At 32.2% G+C, this 22969-nt stretch overlaps 4 protein-coding genes, 1 long non-coding RNA gene and 1 other non-coding gene across 7 annotated transcripts; 3 read left to right on the forward strand and 3 right to left on the reverse strand.

Annotated features, from left to right (window-relative positions):
- Positions 1–5053: 5053 nt before the first annotated feature.
- LOC107476166 (2-Cys peroxiredoxin BAS1, chloroplastic) lies at positions 5054–8043 on the reverse strand. Its single transcript, XM_016095921.3, has 7 exons — positions 7701–8043; positions 6728–6802; positions 6558–6639; positions 6383–6462; positions 6030–6155; positions 5584–5697; positions 5054–5427 (listed from the first exon to the last, which is right to left on the reverse strand). The coding sequence occupies exons 1-7, from the start codon at positions 7911–7913 to the stop codon at positions 5311–5313; spliced, it is 807 nt and encodes a 268-aa protein (XP_015951407.1). The 5' UTR covers positions 7914–8043; the 3' UTR covers positions 5054–5310.
- Positions 8044–8139: 96 nt separating this feature from the next.
- On the reverse strand, positions 8140–8219 carry TRNAL-UAG (transfer RNA leucine (anticodon UAG)). The gene has a single exon. It is a non-coding gene; the product is annotated as a tRNA-Leu (tRNA).
- Positions 8220–9347: 1128 nt separating this feature from the next.
- LOC107476167 (transcription factor E2FA) lies at positions 9348–13809 on the forward strand. Of its 2 annotated transcripts, none has more exons than XM_016095922.3 (14): positions 9348–9811; positions 10168–10360; positions 10526–10579; positions 10685–10770; positions 10863–10951; positions 11076–11127; positions 11380–11432; positions 11516–11566; positions 11682–11730; positions 11851–11916; positions 12013–12089; positions 12299–12530; positions 12811–12877; positions 12961–13809. In XM_016095922.3, exons 1-14 carry the CDS (start codon positions 9590–9592, stop codon positions 13083–13085), a joined length of 1416 nt encoding a protein of 471 aa, XP_015951408.1. In that variant the 5' UTR covers positions 9348–9589; the 3' UTR covers positions 13086–13809. The 2 variants fall into 2 exon arrangements, with proteins under 2 accessions (XP_015951408.1, XP_052112855.1); XM_052256895.1 differs by having other exon boundaries at positions 12965–13809.
- A 1863-nt stretch (positions 13810–15672) lies between these two features.
- Positions 15673–16974, forward strand: LOC127744852 (uncharacterized). Its single transcript, XR_008006075.1, has 2 exons — positions 15673–15805; positions 16528–16974. It is a non-coding gene; the product is annotated as an uncharacterized LOC127744852 (long non-coding RNA).
- A 305-nt stretch (positions 16975–17279) lies between these two features.
- LOC107476364 (HVA22-like protein j) lies at positions 17280–19290 on the reverse strand. The gene is made up of 7 exons (XM_052258031.1): positions 19252–19290; positions 18975–19043; positions 18783–18881; positions 18329–18385; positions 18140–18203; positions 17676–17903; positions 17280–17459 (listed from the first exon to the last, which is right to left on the reverse strand). The coding sequence occupies exons 2-7, from the start codon at positions 19004–19006 to the stop codon at positions 17448–17450; spliced, it is 492 nt and encodes a 163-aa protein (XP_052113991.1). The 5' UTR covers positions 19007–19043; positions 19252–19290; the 3' UTR covers positions 17280–17447.
- Positions 19291–21390: 2100 nt separating this feature from the next.
- LOC107476365 (transcription repressor OFP6-like) lies at positions 21391–22108 on the forward strand. The gene has a single exon (XM_016096160.3). The coding sequence runs from the start codon at positions 21407–21409 to the stop codon at positions 21959–21961; it is 555 nt and encodes a 184-aa protein (XP_015951646.1). The 5' UTR covers positions 21391–21406; the 3' UTR covers positions 21962–22108.
- Positions 22109–22969: the final 861 nt, after the last annotated feature.

The following is a 22969-nucleotide window of genomic DNA, read 5'->3' on the forward strand; positions in this document are numbered from 1 at the left end:
AAAATGAGTACAAATATCATCCTAAAGTTAAATTATCAATTTCATGAAAATCAACTACGTATATTATTAAATGTTTATGACAATGATTCTCAATTTCATGAATTGCTCTTCCTTTAATAACATACCCACTCTCATATTCCTAAGTGAAAATATCATATGAAATATTTAAGAATGTGTTTAAGATTTAGAGTTCACAAGAAAAAATTTTGGTGTAAAAAGTAAAATAAACTTTTTTATTTATTATTTTTTTCTTTTTTAAAATCAAACTCACAAACACACCATAAGCTAGGAGTATGTTTAAACTTTAAAGCATTATGGAACTTTAAAAAAAAAAAAACTTGTTCATTATGAAATCTCGGATAGATAGGACATTCTAGAATTTATAATATTCTTTAAGCCAAATGATGATGAAAATATTGATACTTTAACTTATAAGTTATAAGCTAGGATCTTGTGTCATGTATGAAGCAATTGGTATGAGATTATATTCTTTGGTGACTTTGACCAATAATATCACAATTAAGGCAGTGCCCAAAATTTTCTTATTGTATCCAATAAAGATTTAACAAATAATATAACAAGATACCAATTTGTTATTTATTATATAGATTTATTATTATTATTATTATAAGACAGAGTGGCACACCGTGTGAAGCCTGCAATGTCTATAAAAAAGAATTCTCAAAACTACCATCTAAATTCTAATTGTATATATTTTATGTAACATTTTGTTAAAGTTTATAATATGTTTGAATTTTAATTTGCACAATGAAATTTAGATATGGCTTGGAAGATATCAATTGATTACCAACTCACATTTGATATGTATACAAATGTGTTAGATAGGCGCTGGAAAAAATATGGTTCATAAACAAACATGAGAGAGACTGCTGGGACCATAAGCAAAAGAAATTATTAAATTGATGGAAAGTAAACTTCACAAGTTCCCAATAGATGGAAAATTATTTATTTATTATCTCTTAGTAAATGATGTTATCCAACAAATTTGGAATGATAATTAAATATATAGTTTATCTTTGTGAACAACCGGACAATGATATTTATAATTTGATATCCCATGCTTTTTAGCTTAGTCAAATAAACAATCTTCTATTGAAAATAAATAATCATGGCATTTTTTTAGCATCAATAATTCTGGCAAAATTCCATGATTCCATCATACAACTTGCTTATTATTCCTTCTGTCATTAGAGAAATTTTCTTAGAGAAGTTGTAAACTAAATTATGTTTATAACAAGGAGCATGAATCAAAGACATTATTGTGCTAAAATTAGGTCGTTGTTCGAAAGCAATGCGTTGTATAACTTGAGTATGGTGTCAAATGAGCAAGAGCTGCTGTATCGGTGTCCGGATATAGTGTTAAATGAGTAAGGATTCTCGCGTTTTCATAAACGAATGAGGATAAATAAGTTAGTTCACAAAGTAAAAGGTAAAGGTCAAAGCGACAGAAGGTTGAGATTTGGGACATGGAACATAGGCACTCTAACAGGAAAGTCCATGGAGGTGGTAGACACCATAATAAAGAGGAAGATTAACATTATGTGTCTACAAGAAATAAAGTGGGTTGGTGCGAAGGCTAGGGAGTTGGATACTTCCAGTTTCAAATTTTGGTATACAGGAAAGGTGAAAAATAGGAATGAGGTTGGAATAATTGTGGATAAACAGTGAAAGAAGGACGTAGTGGATGTTAAGAGGGTGGGCAATCGGATCATCTCTATCAAACTTGTGGTGGAGGGAGGTGTTTTCCATGTGATTAGCACCTATGCACCCCAAGTGGGTTCGGACGAACAACACAAGATAAGGTTTTGGGAGGATCTAGAGACTTTGGTTCAAGACATACCTTTTGGAGATAAGATTTTCTTAGGAGGAGATTTAAATGGCCATGTTGGGAGAGAAGTGACTGGATATGGGAGTATTCACGAAGGCCATGGTTTTCGGGGTGATCAATGCCGATGGTAAAACTATTTTGGACTTTTCCTCAACATTTGATCTTCTCATCGCAAATACTTGTTTTAAAAAGAGAGATGAACATCTTATAACCTATAAGAGTGGCATGACAAGCTCTCAAATCGACTTCTTCTTGTTGAGGAGAGTCGACCGAAAATTTTGCATTAATTGTAAAATTATCCCGGGAAAAAGTTTGACAACACAACATAGGGTGCTCGTCATGAATTTTCGCGTTGAGCAAAAGTTGAAGAAAAGACATCATACGAATAACCCAAGGACGAGGTGGTGGCGGATGAAAGGCGAGGAATAAAGAAGCTTCCTAAGACGGGTAGGAGAAGAGGTAAAGTGGGATGAAAATGGAAGCGCGGAAGAGATGTGGAGAGAGATGGCATAAGTTATTAGAAGAACAGCAAAAGAAAGTTTTGGTGAATCTAAAGGAATAGGACCAAGAGACAAGGAGTCCTGGTGGTGGAATGCGAGTGTACAAGAAAAGATAAAGATAAAAAATGAGTGCTTTAAAGAGTGGTCTTTATGCCGCAACGTAGATAATTGGAAAAAATATAAGGCGGCTGAGAAAGAGAAAAAGTGGTTGTAACTGAAGCAATAACAAGAGCATATGAGGGTCTCTATCAGTCTTTGGGTACGAAAGAAGGAGAAAAAGGTATATATAGAATCGCAAAGAGCCGTGAAAGAAGAACGAGAGATTTGGATCAGATTAAGTGCATAAAAGATAAGGATGGAGAGGTGTTGGCTCAAGAGGAGAAGATTAATGAAAGGTGGAAGAGCTACTTCTACGAGTTATTTAATGAGGGACAGAAGACTCTTCCGAGCCTTGGTCGGTTATGCACAAGGGAAGAAGATCAAAACTTTGCGTACTATCAAAGGATTCGAGACTTCGAGGTAAAAGAGGCTCTAAAGCAGATGAAAAATGATAAGGCAGTAGGACCTGATAATATCCCAATTGAGGTTTGGAAGGGTCTTGGAGAAAAAGGCATCAACTAGTTAACCAAGCTTTTTAATGAGATTTTAAAGTCAAAGAAGATATCTGATGAATGGAGAAAGAGCACCTTGGTACCTATTTACAAGAATAAGGGAGATATACAAAGTTGCGGAAATTATAGAGGGATCAAACTTATGGGTCATACCATGAAGTTATGGGAAAGGGTGATAGAACGGAGGTTGAGAAAAGAGACACAAATAACAGAGAACCAATTTGAATTTATGCCAGACAGATCTACCACTGAAGCGATATACCTATTAAGAAGGATGATGGAGAGGTATCGTAGTAATAAAAGTGATATACATATGGTGTTTATTGATTTGGAAAAAGTGTATGATAGAGTACCAAGGGAAGTCTTATGGAAGGTTTTAGAAAAGAGGAGAGTAAGGATTGCATATATTCGTGCAATTAAAGACATGTATGATGGGGTCACAACTAGTGTGAAGACTCAAGGTGGTGTGGCAGAGGAATTTTCTATTGGTATAGAATTACACCAGGAATCATCCTTAAGTCCATACATTTTCACATTAGTCTTGGAAGTGCATGCTTTTTGCCGATGATATCGTCCTTATGGGAGAGTCAAAGGAAGACCTAAATAAAAAGTTGGAGTTATGGAGAGAAGCTCTAGAAGTGTATGGTCTGCGCATAAATCGTAGTAAGATGAACTATATGGAATGTAAGTTCAGTTTGAGAAGGAAAAATCCTAATATAGAGGTGAAGGTTGGAGAAAATATCATACGAAAAGTTAAAAGTTTTAAGTATCTTGGGTGAATCATACAGGATAATGGAAAGATTGAACATGATGTAAATCATATGATCCAAGCAGGTTGGTCAAAATGGCGGAGTGCATCTGGTTTTATATACGACAAAAAAGTGCCTTTAAAACTTAAAGGTAAATTCTATCGCACCGCTATAAGACCGACTATGCTTTATGGTACGGGGTGTTGGGTGGCTAAAGGGGAACACGAACATAAGTTGAGTGTAGCAGAGATGAAGATGTTGAGATAGATGAGTGGTCATACGCGATTGGATAAAATAAGGAACGAAGATATAAGGGAAAGAACACTTAGTCAGGAGGGTGGATGAAATGGAAGATGGACAAAGGGCGAAAAGCAGATGAAGACCTAAGAAGACCATCTATGAGATGGTCAAATGAGATCTACATGTAAACGGTCTCTCTGTAGACATGATACATGATAGAGCATAATGACATCATTTGATTCATATAACCGACCCCACTTAGTGGGACAAACCTTTGTTATTTAACCTAAGGAGTATAAAATAAAATAAAAAATTACAGAATTTATTTATCTACTTAACCACCTTTGTCACCAAAATTTTGAATAACTAAGTTCCAACAATAAAATTTTGTGCATACGTTATATATACTTCACAATTAAACATATATTTTATATATCTAAAATACATCGTCCAAAATTTCAATTTGCAAGATAATCTAATACAGGCCAATGAGTTATAGTTCAAATGGCATAATTTTTTCATACTCAATTAAGAGATCCCAAGTTTGAGTCTCCTATCTTCGATAAAAAAAAGTCAATGTGGCAAAATATATTTAATAAATTATTTATATAGTTAGATTTAAGAATTTGTTGTTGACAGGTTGCTGCAGGTAGTAGGAGGGATTAGAATCCCCAACATTTGTTTAAACAAACTAATGAACTAACTACTAGACTAACTCAAATTGGTTTAACCATATATATATTTATACATAAAAATTTGTTGATTTTTGTGTACAAACAACATTTTTGTTGACATAAAAACTATACCCACCTCTAAGGCCCTGATTTTAATATTTACAAAAAAAATAAAAAAAACAAGAAAAATGACCAAATTTTGCATGCATGATTGATAAATATGTTTTTCACCAACAATAAATCTTGCATTTAAATACCCCAAAAATATACGCATACTTTAAAATCCATATTAAGTATCAAAGACTAACATATTAACAATAACTATATGTATCAAATAATGTCATCTATGAGTACAAGTAGGGGTAAAAAGAAATTCTAAACCATGAATTGTATACTATAACATTTTTCATATTATAACCCAAACACAGGCTTTATTTCAAGAAAAAGGAAGAATCATCTCATTTTGGTTTAATCAAATAATTCCATCTTAATGGTTCAATGAGAACATAAGATACAAAGACTATAATCAAAAGCAATTGTAAATTGATGCATAGTGAACTTCACACTTATTCCCACACCCTAAAGCTCAAAATTTAAAAGGACTAAAGTTACATTAGAAACAAGACCTTTGCACAATCACTCTGATCATCATGTACGCGCAACGGCTACTCTTAACTATGATCCTCGTTACACCGCGGAAAAGTACTCTTTGCTAAGTTTGGGGTCTGGTTTCATGGACTTCTCCCCGGGCTTCCATCCGGCAGGGCAAACTTCGTCCGGGTTCTCCTGCACATATTGCAAGGCCTGCAAAACCAATGCCAATGAAAGGGTGTGCGAAAAATGTGTGAGCAATAAAAATGATGAACAGATGAGTTTAACTGCTATATACTGATAGCGCATAGAAATTTAAATCGAATTTTGGTGATGCCATTGTTGAGTACTTGAGTGTATATGATTTACCTGGAGTGTTCTCTTTGTCTCATCAACACTTCTACCAATTGCCAAGTTGTTAATGGTGGAATGCTGGATAACCCCTTCCTTGTCAATGATGAACAACCCTCTCAAAGCGATCCCCTAATTCGTTGAGTGTGTTGGAATCATCATGACACAAATTCGAAGAGATGGATCGAAAAGCAAGAACTTTGGTGCCAACATTTAAACAATATAAATACAGATATCGCCTAGATAGTGTTCCTATATTTGATCTTAGAGAAGTGAACAATATCATCGGTGGCAGGGGTAAGAGGAAAAATCAGACGTGTTAAAAGACATGATTCAATCTAATAGCAGCTCTGATAACTCGCAAAATTACACGAGAGGAGAGAGCACAGATAAACTAGATAATACTTGTTTGAAACCAGCTTGCCATAGGTAACAAATTTTCAAACTATCTTGTCAGAACATACCTGATCCGGGATGAGGACGCCGTAAGATTTTGATATCGATTTGGTGACATCGGAAATCAATGGATAATTCAAGTCGCCAAGACCACCTGCTTTTCTATCCGTTTGAACCCATGCAAGGTGTGAGAACTATAACAATAACAATAGCACCATTAATCAAGAAGAAAATTCCAGAAATTTTGTAATATAGCTTATACTGCTATAAGTGCCTATAACTCAGTACTTGACAGTTGTATAGAGAATCTATTAGATTCTAACAAAACCATCTCTTGTGCATTCTAGTGGTAATCTATTTGTAATATTATCACCATTAGCTTTGAAAACAATAATCAAAAGATCAGTTGAATCCAACTCACCACACTATCAACTGAAACGCCCAATATCTCAGTATTTAATGCCTCAAACTCTGCATACCGGTCACTGAAAGCAGTGATTTCTGTGGACAGGTAACCAACATTAGGTTTGTACGGAATGAAACATTGATCCACAATTATCGCAATGTGATTAAAGTTAACTAAGATTTCGAGTAACCTGTTGGACAAACAAAGGTGAAGTCCAATGGGTAGAAAAAGAGGATAACATACTTCTTCCCTTTGTATTCCGAGAGTTTTACCTGAAATGACAATGCTTTAATTAAAAAAAAAATGCTGCAACTAGATACAAAATTTCAGTGATATTCGCCAAGGCTGGCAGCATACTACCTTGATAAACTCCTGATCAAAAACAGCCTCTGCTTCAAAATCTGGGGCTGTATTTCCAACTAATGGAAGTTCACTCTGTTGCAAGGGGAAAAAAGGCGAGCGAAACAACATTTTACTTTAAAGGTCAAGTAATAAAAATAAACTAAAAACGAAAAACTAAGTTTAGGTTTCATTTCTGTGTCAACAATGAAGTTACAACACTCAACTATAAAGAAGACAATCATAGCACATCTACTAGATACTATAGGAGAATGAATCTTTGCAACTTGGCAATCGTTTTCCCACTCTTTTACTTTCGTTGTCACTCATATGCTTTAGAATATTTTGACACAACTTTGTTGCATCCCTATGCATGGCCACGACACATCGATGTCTTTGAATTCATGTAGGGATTTGTTATGCTTGCGACAACTAAGTTACTTAAAGCTTTGTCCCATCCCAATGCATGGACACGATGCAACGATGTTTTTGGATCCATGTAGGCAACCTCACCCGGTGGGAAAAGGTTTGTTAATGTAAATAACATTGTGGGAGATAATCTGGTTTTGGAGTATTGTGATTCTATAAAATCACGATGCTTGATGCTTAAAAAGCCAAAACTTTGAATAACGAAAGCTCAACAACATCTTAAATCCTGTGAATCATACTTGCTCTTGTTCCACTAATGTATGCATCAGTCTAACACTAAGACAGCTAACAATGCCAAAAACTTCAATAATCCTATCATCATGATCTGAAAACAGCATCATATAGTTCACAACAACATAATATGGTACATATACAAAGTAACAACACACCGATATTAAGAGTAAAGAAAATGACACCATAGAGACAAATACACAAACACATAGGAAGCAAAAAAAAAAACAAGCAATAATAACCCATTACAAAGATCAAAACTTGAAGCATCCCCATCATTAATGAAGGGGTGAGGCAAAATGGGTCAGTGCCAGTGAGAAAAAAATGGTCTTACCGAGGCTCTAACACTGAAGCTGCGGCGAGAATGCAATGAAGAGCGTTTGATGGAGATTGAGCGAGAGAAAGCAGCAGCAGAAGAAGAATGAGAGGGTTTGAGAGAATTTGGGATGGAGAGAGAGGAAGAAGGAGAAAGGGGTTTGGGAGAGAGAAGAGGTCTTGTTGTAGAAGAGAAGAGAGAAGCAGAGGTAGCTGCTGAAGAACAAGCCATTGTTAATGAGACACGACACACACTCTACTCTCTCACTCACTCTTTCTCTGTTTAGTGTGTGTTGGTGGAATGAGATGAGATTAGAAGATAAAGTGTGGAGAAAGCTGAGAGTGAGAGGGTAGAAGAAAAGAGAGTTGGTTGGTTGAGAAAAGCTAGTGACTCAAACAGTGGTCCCAATCCAATTAAGAAGACATACACGAACCCAGTCCGTGAGTTAAACAAAAACTGACAGCTGTGGGATTTGAACCCACGCCCTTTCGGACCAGAGCCTAAATCTGGCGCCTTAGACCACTCGGCCAAACTGTCATTTACGAGCTACTTCTTGCAAAGATACTTTTTATATAATTCATATTTCTCTAATTATCCCCATTTACATACATTCATAAAAATAAAAGTTACTTTTATTTAAGATACACTCATATATATATATATATAAATATTATTTATATATCAAAATCAATTACTGCATATTAGTGTATAAATACATGTATTATTTAATTTAATTTCGATTTTTATTTTATATTTTAATGAATATTTTATATTAGTGATTGATTTTAGTGTATATTTAATATAATTGGTTTATATATTTTTTAAGTATTATTAATATTTTTTTTTTGTAAATGTATGTTCATGATTAAAACTTTATCTAAAATGTACACAAAAATAACTATACCTATATAATATATAATCATTTTTTTTCTCATTGATATTGCTCCTAAATAATAAAAAAAACCATCATTGTTCAAATAAAAAGTTTAAATATTACACTTTATATTTTAATCTACAGCCAACGTTTTATTAGAACTAACTCTTAATTTATTATCTCAAAACAATATTATTTTCTGAATTATCAAAACAACAAAATTATACATACATATATTAAAAATCAATTACTAATTAATATTTATATAAAATATAAATAGTAATGCTAGTATGCTACATCACCAAGTCATTTTAATAATTAAGTTTAATTAAGTTGATTTAATCATTTATTAACACAATAAAAATTAGTTAAAAAAAACACATAAGAAGACAAAAACTTGGGTTAGATTTGATTAAAAAAACAATTTATTCATTTAATATTTTTCTATGCTAAAAATGTGTCAAAAAATAATTTTATAACATTATTTATATAATAAGACAAATAAAAAAAGCTCTTTTGAAATTATAGATATTATCTGATTAAAAATAATTCAACGAAGGGAATATGATAACTCATAATGATCAGAATTTCCTCTTCAGAGTTTGACATATTTACAATTTTACGTACATTCAATACAGAATCCAAGTAATAATACCTATATGGTTAATGGTTAATTGCCTAATGAATAAGGCAACATAAATAAAGTAGCGACCATTTTTCACTCATCATCTTTTCTCTTTTTAATCTTATGTTTATTTTACTTTATTTTTTTTAATATGCGGAACAGCGCAAGGAGTTGAGTTCCCTCCACATCTATCCGAAACAAAATTCCCTCCTTCCTTCCTTTCATTCCCTCGTTTTCTGCTCTTACGCGCCCCTTCCCCTAACTTCCTCTGTTCTCTCTCTCTAAACCTCAACACTTTCTCTCTCTAAAACCCTAAAACTTCCTTTTCTTCCATTTTCCCGCCAAATTGTCATTCCCACTCTCCGAAAACTGCGATCGCCTCTTTTCTCTTTTCCTCTTCGCCGCTCCATGTCCGGCGGCGCTGGACCTCCGCCGCAGCATACCAAGCCGGATGATTCCGGCGTCCCTATCCGGCCTCCGTTAAAGCGCCACCTCGCATTTGCGTCGATGAAGCCGTCGTTCGCTCAGCCGGATGAGTACCATAGCTTCTCCTCCTCCTCCGGTGCTCCTGACTCCGGCAGGAAACTCGCCGCCGATCAACAGGCTGAAGTCGTTGTTGTTAGATCTCCGGTGAGTCCTTCTTCGCTCTCACGCTCTCACTGTTCCTGCGGTTCATTTCATGAAAATGAATTTTTATTTGGTTCCTGTTCCTTTTCTTTTTGTTTATTTACTCTGAAATTTGCTGGATTTGGCTGCATAAGTGCATATGCTTTTGATTTTGATTTACTATTGAAGTGGTGAAATTTTAATTTAATTATATACTCAATTTGTTCTTTGTATCATGAGAGAGAGAGAGAGAGAGGAGCATGTTCAAATAAACTTATAATATAAAGTAAATAAAGATAAAAAGTATAGACTATTACTCTTGCTTGATTGGTTGCATAATTATAACTATATTTCTCTGTTCATCTTGCTGGTGGTTCCAGCACATTAAGAGGAAGGGTGGAATGACTAATATTGAAGGAGACTCGCAAAAGCTTAGTAATGTTCCTGGATCAGCAAACGCAGCAAGTAGTCCTTTCAAAACTCCAGTGTCGTCCAAAGGGGGAAGGACGCATGCTAAGTCAAAGGTTTCCAAAGAAGGAATGCAATGCCCTCAGACTCCCATCTCCAATTCTGGTGAGGAAGTTTTAATGTTGAAGACTTGAAGTATTGAACCAAGTTCCCTGATTATTTCAGAATCTTTTACTTAGTTCTTGGATGCAACTTGAGATCCATTTCTTAGTTGCAGTACCGCCTTTGTAATATAGTAAATTTCATTAGACAGTTTCTGATGATGTGCAGGTTCCCCATCTCCTCTTACTCCTGCTGGAAGCTGTCGCTATGACAACTCCTTAGGTAATATTACATGCACTCTTTGGATTCCTGTCTTCTTTTATGATAAGGCTATTTTGAGATCTTTTCAAGAGAAAAGAATAACTAAATTGTATTCGAACTTCACAGGTATGTTGACAAAAAAGTTTGTCAATTTGGTAAAGCATTCAGAAGATGGCAATCTTGACCTAAATCAAGCAGCAGAAACTTTGGAGGTCCTTCTAACTTAAAATTACTGTCATTGTAATTTACGGTATTTATTCTCTCTTACCACATCTCAATGTAAAATTTTGTCCTTTTGGTTTAGGTGAAAAAGAGGAGGATATATGACATAACTAATGTTTTGGAAGGCATTGGTCTCATTGAAAAGAAGCTCAAGAACAGAATACATTGGAAGTAATATGTGATGGATTTAGTAGTTCTTTATTCTTCTATGGGATATCTAGCTCCTCTTATGTGTAATGTAGCATTTAAGATTAAAATAATTATAAGTCTTAGAATCTAACCTTGTTGAATGTAGGGGAACAGAATCTTCTTCCGGTGACGTGGATGGTGATATCTCGATGCTTAAGGTAAGTGGTATAGGTGTTGTTTTCTTGTGAGATATCAGTTGATACTCCAGGAACTATTTGTTAGAGAATTATCACTGTCATTAGCATGGTCATGTATCTTTCTTTCCATCCATGATGTCAACAGATGCACTTATGTTTACTGGTCGTAGACCTTATCATGATTCATGAGATAAAAATAGGATTAGGTTTACTTATTAGCATCTATATGCATATTTCTAATTATGCTGTCAACCTCCTGGCTTTGTCTTGCAGGAAGAAGTTGAGAGACTCTCCTTGGAAGAGCATAGATTAGATGACCGAATAAGGTCTGCATTAGGAAAAGCACAAAAATTGCTACTTAGCATTGTTGGCTTAAGCTGAATATCTTATCCTTCTAAACTGTTGGCAGGGAAATGCAAGAAAGGCTTAGGAGTTTGAGCGAAGATGAAAATAAGCAGAAGTAATTTCTTCCTCATTTAATTATTAGATTCATTTTCCAGCCTGCCTTCATTAGGGAAAAATAAACTGTTATCACTCATTGATGACCTTTTACACATTCTGAATCAATTTTTTAGGTTCCTTTTTGTGACTGAAGAAGATATTAAGGCCGTACCTTGCTTCCAGGTGAGGTTCTGTGTTGCACTCCCCCCTTCTAATTTTCACTATGAACATTGCTGTGTTCTTTTTGTGCTGATTACTATTGAGCTTTACTTTCTATTAAAACCAGTGAATTCTAACGTGCAGAATGAAACCCTGATAGCAATTAAAGCTCCACATGGAACCACCCTAGAAGTCCCTGATCCTGAGGAAGTAAGTTCAAGCCATATATTTAGTGATGGGAGGTTTGTGATCTTAAAACTGGTGTTTCTGAGCATGATGGAGAATTGTTGCTTCTATATGCATCAGGCTGTTGACTATCTGCAGAGGAGATATAGGATCATTCTTAGAAGTACTATGGGGCCCATTGATGTTTACCTTATCAGGTACAGAGTATAGCTGCCTCAGTCGGCTGGTACTACTGAATATTTTCAATTTTTTTTTGTTTTTCTTCCAATGTTAACTTTCTTTACTTGTTTCTGTTATTTCCTATTGACTATTTTGCCGAGGTTGTAATATTTTTCACTCACTTTCTAATCATTTTATCTGGTAATGCAATTTCCATTTAATCATTGCAACTTCTAAACTATTTTAGTCAATTCGAAGAGAGATTTGAAGAGATAAATGGTCCTGAGCCCCCTGTGAGCCTCCCGCTTCCTTCGAGTTCAGGGTCCAATGAACCACCAGTGGCAGAAACAGTTCCTGCGGAGTGCAGTGCAAAAGGACTAGAACCTCAACCTCAGATCCCCTCTCACACGTACTCTGATCTGAACACATCACAAGACTTTGGTGGGGGCATGATGAAGATTGTCCCTTCAGATGCTGATGTAAGTAAATCATAACCAACATGATTTTATCTTGAACTAAAGGGTGGGAAGTGAGGTAATACCATGATAGTGAGAAGGGAACTAGCTTAATATCTTATTAAATAGGACACATCTGCTATATGTGAGAGGTTCCATCCTCACCTACAAGGTAGTTTTATTGGCTATATTAGTATAAATCCCATCATAATGAACACGTTCTTCTGATGGTAAGTTATGATCCTTCAGTTGTTTTTTCATGTTTCTTCCTATTGCATTGCTGACCATGGTGTAATATTTGTAGAATGATGCAGATTATTGGCTTCTATCAGATGCTGACATTAGCATAACAGATATGTGGAGAACAGATTGTATCCTTCATGTCGAATGCTTTTTGCGCCTTTCCTTTTATTATTATGTCTTCTATTAAGTAATCCTGAACTTAACAAAACAGCTAGTGTTGATTGGAATGGAGTAGACATGCTTCATCCCGACTTCGGAAATATCCCTAGGCCTCAAACTCCATCATCTGGGATCGCTGAAACTCCATCCACTGTAACTAATCCTAATCAGAGGTGATTATATTAGAGACAACGGTTAGCTTTCAGCTATTGCACAGAGATAATGTACTAAAATAGAGTAGTTGCTAGCCTTGGGAATATGAGGATGCTCGTTAGTTGTTGAATGTCAAGATGCGAATTGCTGAAATACTTCATCGATGTCATGACCGTCTGCTATAACTTATAACTAAACTAGTTACGGACGATATACTATGCTCATGGAGGATTCAGCAATGAAGTAGAGTGGTGACAGCTGGTAATTATTACAGCAAATGTTGCTACTTTGCCAAATGCAAACTTAGGTAGACTCCACAATCATAATCTGGTTATATGATTGACCATGTTTATCAAAGTCTGCGGCATCTTGGGTCCAATTTCTCAATAGAACAGAGGAACTATGTAGATGCTGAGAGCAGACAAAACTGCCAACAGTGTCCTGTTATTATGGTAGGATAGGTCCATCATTCTTGCTGTTTGTAAACATTGCATTAACAGTGGCGACACTATCATATCAAACATTTCCCTCTACATTGGTCTTCAATTCATTTCTTCATTAATTTATTTTTTATATGGATGGTGATTGCTGAACTCATTGGAGCTTTCTGGAAACTAATAAAGCACACCTGGGGATGAAGACGTTCAATTATTGGAATTGTAGCTTCAGGTATCTCTAACCTAAGCAAAACACTGATTTTCAAACTGCAGTAATGGTTATGGCCCAAATCTTTTATTGTTTCTTGTTACTTTGTGTGTTCATCTATTTATTGTCTCACACAGTGGTCCATTTTATTTAGGGTTAAAGATAAGATAATTAATTGTTATGGCTAAAAGTTGGCGTTGAAGATAATGTACTGTTACTTCTACAGTTCTGCTTCTGAGGTAAGATGTGGTTGAGATGAACAGAGTCTTAAAATTGGCCTTGTAAAAAGAACAAAAAAAAAAGACGAATCAATGTACGGATTAGAAGATTTGTTGATACTTCATTTTCATATGAATTTTGCATTAGAAGGAACTATAATTACCAGTACATGAAATGCTATGTTCTGAGTACACAGATTAAAATTAAACTATAAAGTGATTTGATATCACCATTATAACACGCGTTTAGTATATTTAATAAGGACTAATAATGTATTTGTCTGTTTTGTTTTTTAACGGGAAACGAAAGGAAAAAAAAACTCGGCAAAATTTACTATATCATTTTTATTGGATATATAAATGATAAATTGATTAAATTGTGCTGAATATTATGAAGTGCTAATTATTTTTTGGTAATGAATTGGAGGAGTGTGTTATGCATAATTATGGAAAATTTGTGTTTTTTATGGATATAGAGACAATTTTTTTTTAAATTAAAAACTACAAATCAAATGTTTGGATTTAGGTAGGGGTAGAAAACCAAGGGTTGGTTTTGGATAAAGAAAACAAAAAAAAATTAAAAAACTTAAATCAAAGAATTCAATTTCCATGTTCAAAAAAATTTTTAAAATTAAAATACAAATCTAATTCTTAAATTGATAAACTTTTTTTTAAATAAAAACTATAAATTTGAGGCTAAAATTTTTATATATGAATAATTTTAATGTGAAATATAAAAAGATTTGATCATTTTAGTGTTTTATATGATTGTGGTGGTAACACAAAACGTCATTAATGTTTTGTAATAGAAAAAAATAATTATGAAAGAATAAAACGTCACTAATATTTTATAATAAAAAATATTATTTTAATTAAAAAAATATAAAATGTGAGTGACATTTTGTAAATGACCATAGTGTTTAACACACAATTTGATTCTTTACATGACTATAGTAGTATTTAACACATAATTTAATTCATTACGAAAGATTTTACTCTTAACAATACAATATTAAAAAAATTCTAAATTTGATCCTCAAATTTATAATATCTATACAAAATAAAAATACATTTAACTTTTTACATTAGTCAAAAACACTAACCGTACTACAATAAAAAATACACTAAGCCTATTATGAAGATCATCGAAGTTGACAAAAAACGCAGAAAGCGATATGTCCACTTTTTGTCTTTGGCATGACATGGTCTCTATTCTATTCGTTTCCAACTAAACGTGTTCTTAACTTTCCGCCCAGCTTCCTAACATCTTTTTTTGTTAATCTTTTAATAAATTCTGAATTGGTCAAAAACATAGGAAAATTGATGTTATTAATATTACTTACTAGCTTCTTATTATTATTAAATTACTAAGAGAATATGAAAATATTGAAAAGGGAAAATAAAGACAATATATATATAAAACTGTAAACAATTGCATAAAACTAAACCGTTAGAACAAACAGAGAGCAACGTGTTTAATTGTCCCCCTTATGTTTTGTATTCCAATTTTCATTGAAATAGATTCCACTCATAGTTTCTTCAAAACACCGCGTTTTCCCCATTATTTGATCAAAACACATCAAAACCTTAAAAAGTAAAACACACTTTTTTCTTACACCCACTTCAACCCATGGAACATTCCGCCGCCGCCACCACCGCCACACCAAAAAAATCACACCTCAACTTAGACACACTCCCCAACAAATCCTCCTCTTCTTACACTTCCCTCAAAGACATGCTTCCTTTCGCCTCAGATTCGAATCCGTCAGCCTCCGCCACCGCCGCCGCAACGCCGTTATTCCTTGCCTGAGCTTCGTATCTGACATAGTTGCTTGTTTCAACCGAGTTTTCCAATATATAGTTCACGCAATCACTGGCCAAGTATCAATCTTTTACTTTTCTCTCCATGAACAATACCATTTATATATATATAAATATATTTTTTCTCTCTCAAATTCATTAAGGGGAAAATTGATTATTGTTTTTATTTTTTGGGTTGACATGAAACATCACTTTGATTGGATAAATGCAGAATTTATTCTAACGTTATCACTAAAGATTGATGGAATTTACACTTTAGCTTGATTTATAAACCTTAGTCATAGATGCAATTATTGCTTATGCTATAGGATTCTAAGAAGTTGTAACAAAAATAATAATGATCACAATAATAAGAGTTTAATTTTGATATATAAAAAGTGTAAAGAATTTTACATAATGTTGGATCAAATTAATGCTCTTAAATAATTTTGACAATATACATTTAGATGATTATGTAAAATTTTTTTGAGTAAATAAAAATTAAATTCTAATAATAATATAAAATCCCTTATTGATTAGCTCTTCCAATTTATTATTAGTAGGTGTTCATGCATTTGTAGCATTCTAGCCAAGGAAAAGATAAAAATTTACGTGCAATTATTTTTATATAAAAATAATAATTAAAAAATGTTAGATAATTTTGATATATTTAATTAAAATGAAGTTATATCAATGAGTCGAAAGTTTTGGATTTTATTAGAAAAAGAATTAAAAAATGACAACAAAAATGGGCCTAATACCAACTTCCCCATTTTTTTTATTTTTTATTTTTCTAAAAACAGGGAATAAGGTGACTTTGACCTACACAACTTTGCTTATTCTTGATCACGAAATGGTGTTCGTGGGGTACGAGGACTTTGTTGTGAGCCTTCTAACCTTCTTAGCCTTGCACGAGCTTTGTTGATTCTTTCCCTCACACTACTATCATCCATGCCGAAGGACTCGCCGTCGTCCTCGACCTCCGTGTTATTGGCTCGGGACTTAGGAGTCCCCCGGTGGATAATTGTGGTGGCGCTCGGCGACGAGGGCGGGCTTGGTGGCCACTTCTTAGTCTTGCTTAGGGAAGGAATTTGCTTCAACTTATTAATTGGTGTTGGTTGTGTTGATATAGGCACTTCTTGTTGCTCCTCCTTTTTCTGCAATGCGTAGCACGTTCCTCATTTCTCTCTAGCGATCATATACTATTGGATATTTTTGTCCTTTTCAAATGGTTATTTTGAAATCGACTATATTACGTGTATATTAAAATCAGCTACTAAAGTCAGCCATTGGTATAAAATATATGTTAGAGAATAAATACATATAGAAAATAAGTTAAACTGCTTATACACAAATATATTGGTGGCTGATTTCAGTGGCCAAATTTAATATACAAATAGCATTTTTGTTTTGCAATAGAGAGAGTATATAATATATTTATATTCGGCTATGACTTTTGTAGTTAATTTTAGTGTATAAATAATATTTTTATATATAATTCTACGAGGCCACTATCTATGACTTGTGGTAAAAAAAATTGAGATACGCTATTTATTATTTAGATGAACTATTGTTGTACAAATTTTAGGTTTTAAACAACAAATTTTATTTTCGAATAAAATATTTCAAAGACAAAAAGAATTAAAGACCTTCCTCTATATCTCATCCTTGAGTACAAATACTAATTCCTTTTAAATTTTTTTGGAGATTGTGATATGCCTTTTCACGCCTGCTTCTGCATATATAGAATGAGATTTGTTTTAATAAACTATCAATATAACATGAGTTTTGTTTTGAAAAATATTATAAAAGTTAATAAAATACTTTTATATGAACTTCCCCTATTATTTCTTTTTAATTTTTCAAATTTTTTTAAATTTAAAAACCAGTTTACCAAAAAGACAATGAATTGGTTAAAAAAAATTGTAAAATTGAAATTAGGGTTTGTTACCTGATTATTAGTGGCGGCAGGAGGATTAGCAGTCATTCTAACGGATTGAGAAGCCACATATTGAAGAGCCTGAACAAAAGCACCACTTCCATATTGTGCTGCAATTTGCCAATAAAAGAGGATATAGTCCTTTGCCCTTGCCTTAAATTCTAGTATTTTTCTGTCTATGTCACTCTCATGCCTTGATATAATAGGCTTCAATATTGTTTCATAAATAACAGTTGTTCCCTGCATTACAACAATATTTGGAAAAAAAAAAAATCAACATCATGAATGAAGAAATTAATGTTATTGAATGAATTTATTAAAACTACTCATACAAAGATGCTAGTTAATGATTCGACATATTTGACTAAAAAACTGTCATCTGATAATTATTAACTATTAATTTTTGTCATGTATGAAAATAACTGCATGCAAGTTTTCATCCCTTTGAGTATATAAGACGAACGAGATTAGTTTACCTTGGTTTTGTTATTCCAAAGGTAGACGAACATAAAAATCTTTGCCTCTCCATAGAATGGCAACCTTCACAAAGTTTAAGTGTTAATTACTTGCGGAAGCTAAGATCAAAAGCCTTAATTTGTGTTCTAGTAAATTCAGTTGGTAGCAATAAAATAGAGGAGAAATGATTAAAGAAGTTCAAAGTTTACCATCCAAAAAATATGTCTACAAACTTCTCTATGATTGTGTAAAGTGCCACAATGGTCCTGCAAATAAAAGGGTGAAAAACTTGGGCTTAAAATTGAAATTCATCTTAAAAGGGTACATAATTAAAATCAACATTATTTCTTGGTATTCCTAATCTATTTGACATGAAAATCAATATCATCATATAACAGGTAGAATTAGTATATGGTCTGTTATTTCATCCAAATTAGTGTCCTGTTTGTTCTGTTTTTTCCCCATTTAGGGTTCAAAAGAAGATACTTTTCTTGACAAAAATTTCGAGCTCCCATTTCTATTATTATGTACATATTGATACAAAGATAGAACAAATAAAAGAGAATGTACTAAATACATGAAACAAGCAAAAAAGAATAAAAAATTGTTCTCCAAATTCAGAAAAAATTAATTTGCAAAAGAATGAGGAATTAATTTCTATACCAGTATTTACACCAGAATCGAAGTTCTTCAATGTCAACCTTATTTTTCTCCACTGTTTTATAGCATTCAAATCCAGGGTATGCATACCCGAAGATGAGGCTGCAAATCCAAAAATTAATTAATTAACTAACTAACAACATAATTAAGATAGCATTAATAATAACACAAACAAAGAAAGAAGACAACACTTACATAAGTAACCGAGTAAGAAAGTCCCCTATCATATTTTTTTTTTTTGTAACAACACAATCCGAGGAAACCCTAAAAAAAATTCAAATCAAACTATCAAAATCACAACTCATAAAAATATTTTGTTACATACAATTACTATAACAATTAAGTCTTATCGCACTATGTGAGATCAATCTTCGCATACATACGAAGAATAATAATTTTTCAGTTCGATTTTATTTTTCAATTTTCGAAATTATATATGAACATTGCAAAGATTTTATGGAGGCATTGATACCTTATTGAAATGATGATAACTGAAAATTGGAAAATGAGGAGGGTCCCTCTAAGGTAGGTTATTTAATAAGTTTATTAAAAAAAAAAGAAATTATACTTTAGAAAAATGATTGGGTTTAATCCTCTTTGAAGAATGGCCTCTGATTCTCTCTTTCTGTTAGAAAGAAAAAATGCTCCAAGAAGCCTTAGATTTGAGGCAACTACAAAGCTTCAAAGCCATATATATAGGAGTAGTAGTTACTACATTTAAGAAAAATTTGAAAAAAAATAATAATTAATTTTTATTTACCTTTTTTTAATAATTTAAAAATGGAATAAAATTTGAGGACGGAGATTGGTGTAAAGGTATCTCTTTGTAGCGACGCTTCCCTTTAATTTTGGGATGCAACTATTTTGAGAGAAAATTTTTAATTTTTAATTTTATTTTTTATATTTTTGAGAATATTTGTGGATGATGAGAAATTAGGGGGTGTATTTACAAGATTAGTTAGTGTTTAAATATAGAATTAATTAGTTTATAGGTATTTTTTGTTGATTGAATGATGGTATATGAGACAACTGGTGAGTGGTGATAAATTGGTGATAGTCATGTTATTCATTCAATTAGGCTTTGTCATTGATCCTAATTTTATTTGTTTTCAACGAAACAAACATCATTAATTATTTTCTGAAGCTAACTCCATATACCAAATGAAGATTGATGTTCAGAGAGTTATTTGACTAAGTACTTATAAATTGTGATTAACCCAAAATTTAAATATTTTATTTGAAATTACACGTGTATGACTTGGTGGCTTATTATTTAGTTCCTTAATTAAAAAATTTAGAGTTAGATTCCACCTTAAATATGAAAATATCTTGTGACTGCTGACAAGTCCTTGTTTATGGATCATCCTTGATTGAATGACCTGAATGAATAAAAGTAATAGAAATATTTACTAATATAATTTGTCATTATATTTTTTTATAATTTAATTTTCACACATTATCACTATTATTGTCATAGACAATGAATCATATATTATTATTATATTATAAAAAATAACTAACTTTTAAATGTATTACTTAAAAAATAATCTAAATAAATAAATTTAATTAATTGTTAGTATATTAAAATAATTTTTCCCTAGACAAAAGAAAAAGGATATACAACCCCTTGATTCAAATTTTTAATCACGAAAAACATGAAATATCGTACCATCCAACTTGTTTAATTCTAATTTTTAAAAAATAAGCTCTATATTAAAAAAGAAAATTCCAAAATTGATAATATTATTGGATTACACGTTTGTAATCTATAAAAAAATGTCAATTTTCCGATATCAAATTTGCTTTAACTTTTCTTTTAAGATAAATTTTTAACATTTTAAAATTATTTATATTATTTAAATTAAATATTAACTTTTATTTTTTTCAGTAAATTAAACATAAAAAATTTAGGTACAGTACTAGCAATCACTATAAAAAAAAGAAAGACTAGATAACTAATAATTTTTTTGAATAATATAAATAATTATTAATTAAATTAAAATACATTATATTTTTAAATTATTCACCTAAATTTTAATATTAAAATAATTATCCACACACCTAATAAAATAAATATTCGATATATTCATTATTTATATTATTTAGCATTTTTATTGTCTACTTATACTTTTCCATAAAAAAAACCTAGATACTAAACATTTTTTTTCTTGCAAGCAAGTCCTTATGATTAATTCACGTGCAGAACACAAATAAATTGAGAACATCTTTTATTTTTTTCTTTATAAATTTATTTAATAAGATTCGACCTCAATACTTTTAAATAAAAAAAATTATACCATTTAAATTATAACTATTTTTTTATAAATTTTTTTTAATTAAAAGTAAGATTCGAATCCAAAACTTTTAAATAAAAATAAGAGGAATGTTAGGGAACTAGCAATTTTGGTGTTTTGTAACTATCAATTGGTCATCAATAATATTTTTAATGGTATGAGATTACATCTAATAATAAAAGATCATTCACTTTTATTTTGATAGTTAAGTGCTGGTCAGAAAACACAAAAGTTAATCGTTTAAATTATAACTAGTTAACTTATAAAAACCCCTCCTACCTTCACTTTCTTCAACTCATTCCTTTATCATCTTTCTTTCTCTCTCTCTGTCTCATGGCTGCTAGCTCGAGAAGAAAGCTTACTCTGAACAATGTTTCTGTGAAGCTTGGTTGTGGAAGCTGCAGAAGAAGAAAACCCAAGCTTCTTCTTCACTTCCTCTTCAATCGAAAACCAAACAACCACCACCATAACCATTCTTCTTCTTCTTACGACACAAGCACCACCACCACCACCACCACCACCACATTCTCTCCTTTCTACGACGACGACAACAACAACATGATGAAGACTCATCATCATCATCAGAAGAAGCAGCATTCTACTGTTAAGGGTTTCGGAAGAGTTGGAAGTGAAGGTAGTGTTGCTGTTGAGAAAGATTCTGAGGATCCTTTCTTGGATTTCAAGCATTCAATGCTCCAAATGATTCTTGAGAATGAGATTTATACTAAGCAAGATCTTAGCGAGCTTTTGAACTGTTTCCTTCAGCTGAATTCGCCTCATCACCATGCTGTTATTCTTAGAGCTTTCACTGACATCTGCAATGGCGTCTTCTCTAATTCACTTCAAACCTTTCATCATCACTTCAACCGTAAGTCACGTGACTTCTAGCTTCACCTCACGTGACTACCTACCATATCCCATTATTAGGAAAATATGTCATGTAGTCATGTGTTTTATAGATTATTACATAATAGAGACGAAAATATGAATATAAATATTATATTTTTGTCTCTATTTTTTTTATTGTTTTTAACTTTTTAGGTAGACTAATTTCACTTGAATTAAAAAAGAAAGATATTTTTTTATGTAATTTCTTTCTTTTGCATGTTATCTGTAATTTAGGATTTAAAGTTTAATGTTTCCATATTTCTAACTTTGTTTAGTAATGTGCTACCAAATGTATAAAAGGAAGTTCTCTGTTTCTAGTTATGTAAGATCAAAGTGTATTAATTAGTTTCTTCTTTATTTTTTTTTCTTTGGAAGAAGTATTTCTAGATGCATTATATGAAAAATATTAGCAGATTATTAAAATTTATTATTTTTTATTAAATTAATTTTAATACTTTGAAAAGAAAAGAGTTTAACTGGATCAACTTGTTAATTTGCCATAAAATAGAACTAACAAACTAGCATTTTAACCTAATTTTACTTTATTAGTGGGTCAAGTCGATCCTTCTCATTTATTATAAACAAGTGAATGATGTCTTGCCCAAAAAATTTTTTAAAAGGATTTTATAAGGAGATGGATGGAAAATAAGCAAATTATATAACTAAAATATTATATATGAAAACTTAAATAAAGATAAGAAAAAGTTCGAGTCATAATAATAATATTAATCTTGAGTCATGTCGAAATGTATCTAGTCACATAGTGCACTCAACAAACAATGTCATTCTAAAATTGACATTTGGTTAGAATTTGTAAATGGAGTTAAACTTTGATGGTTATTAAATTTAGAGTAAACATCCAACTCAGCTTCGATTCATTTTTCAGAAGGACCAAGTTATCCCTATAAAAAAAAAAGGTACGTCTCGACTTCTGTCTTTGTGTTCCGTGAGACATGGTGCCCCTAGTATTAAGAACAAACAGAATTAATATATGTGTTACTTAACGGT

Source organism: Arachis duranensis, chromosome 2, assembly GCF_000817695.3.
Source record: "Arachis duranensis cultivar V14167 chromosome 2, aradu.V14167.gnm2.J7QH, whole genome shotgun sequence".
Taxonomy (NCBI): Eukaryota; Viridiplantae; Streptophyta; class Magnoliopsida; order Fabales; family Fabaceae; genus Arachis; species Arachis duranensis.

Coding starts and splice junctions, on each gene's coding strand:
- LOC107476166 (XM_016095921.3), bottom strand. CDS start 7,913: ATGGCTTGTTCTTCAGCAGCTACCTCTGCTTCTCTCTTCTCTTCTACA. Junction 6,803..7,700: donor GCTTCAGTGTTAGAGCCTCG/GTAAGACCATTT, acceptor CCCTTGCAACAG/AGTGAACTTCCATTAGTTGG. Junction 5,698..6,029: donor GCGTCCTCATCCCGGATCAG/GTATGTTCTGAC, acceptor TCAACGAATTAG/GGGATCGCTTTGAGAGGGTT.
- LOC107476365 (XM_016096160.3), top strand. CDS start 21,407: ATGGCTGCTAGCTCGAGAAGAAAGCTTACTCTGAACAATGTTTCTGTG.
- LOC107476364 (XM_052258031.1), bottom strand. CDS start 19,006: ATGATAGGGGACTTTCTTACTCGGTTACTTAT. Junction 18,386..18,782: donor CGATTCTGGTGTAAATACTG/GTATAGAAATTA, acceptor TTTTATTTGCAG/GACCATTGTGGCACTTTACA. Junction 18,204..18,328: donor GTAGACATATTTTTTGGATG/GTAAACTTTGAA, acceptor AACTTTGTGAAG/GTTGCCATTCTATGGAGAGG.
- LOC107476167 (XM_016095922.3), top strand. CDS start 9,590: ATGTCCGGCGGCGCTGGACCTCCGCCGCAGCATACCAAGCCGGATGAT. Junction 11,567..11,681: donor GAAGATGAAAATAAGCAGAA/GTAATTTCTTCC, acceptor TCAATTTTTTAG/GTTCCTTTTTGTGACTGAAG. Junction 12,878..12,960: donor AGATATGTGGAGAACAGATT/GTATCCTTCATG, acceptor TTAACAAAACAG/CTAGTGTTGATTGGAATGGA.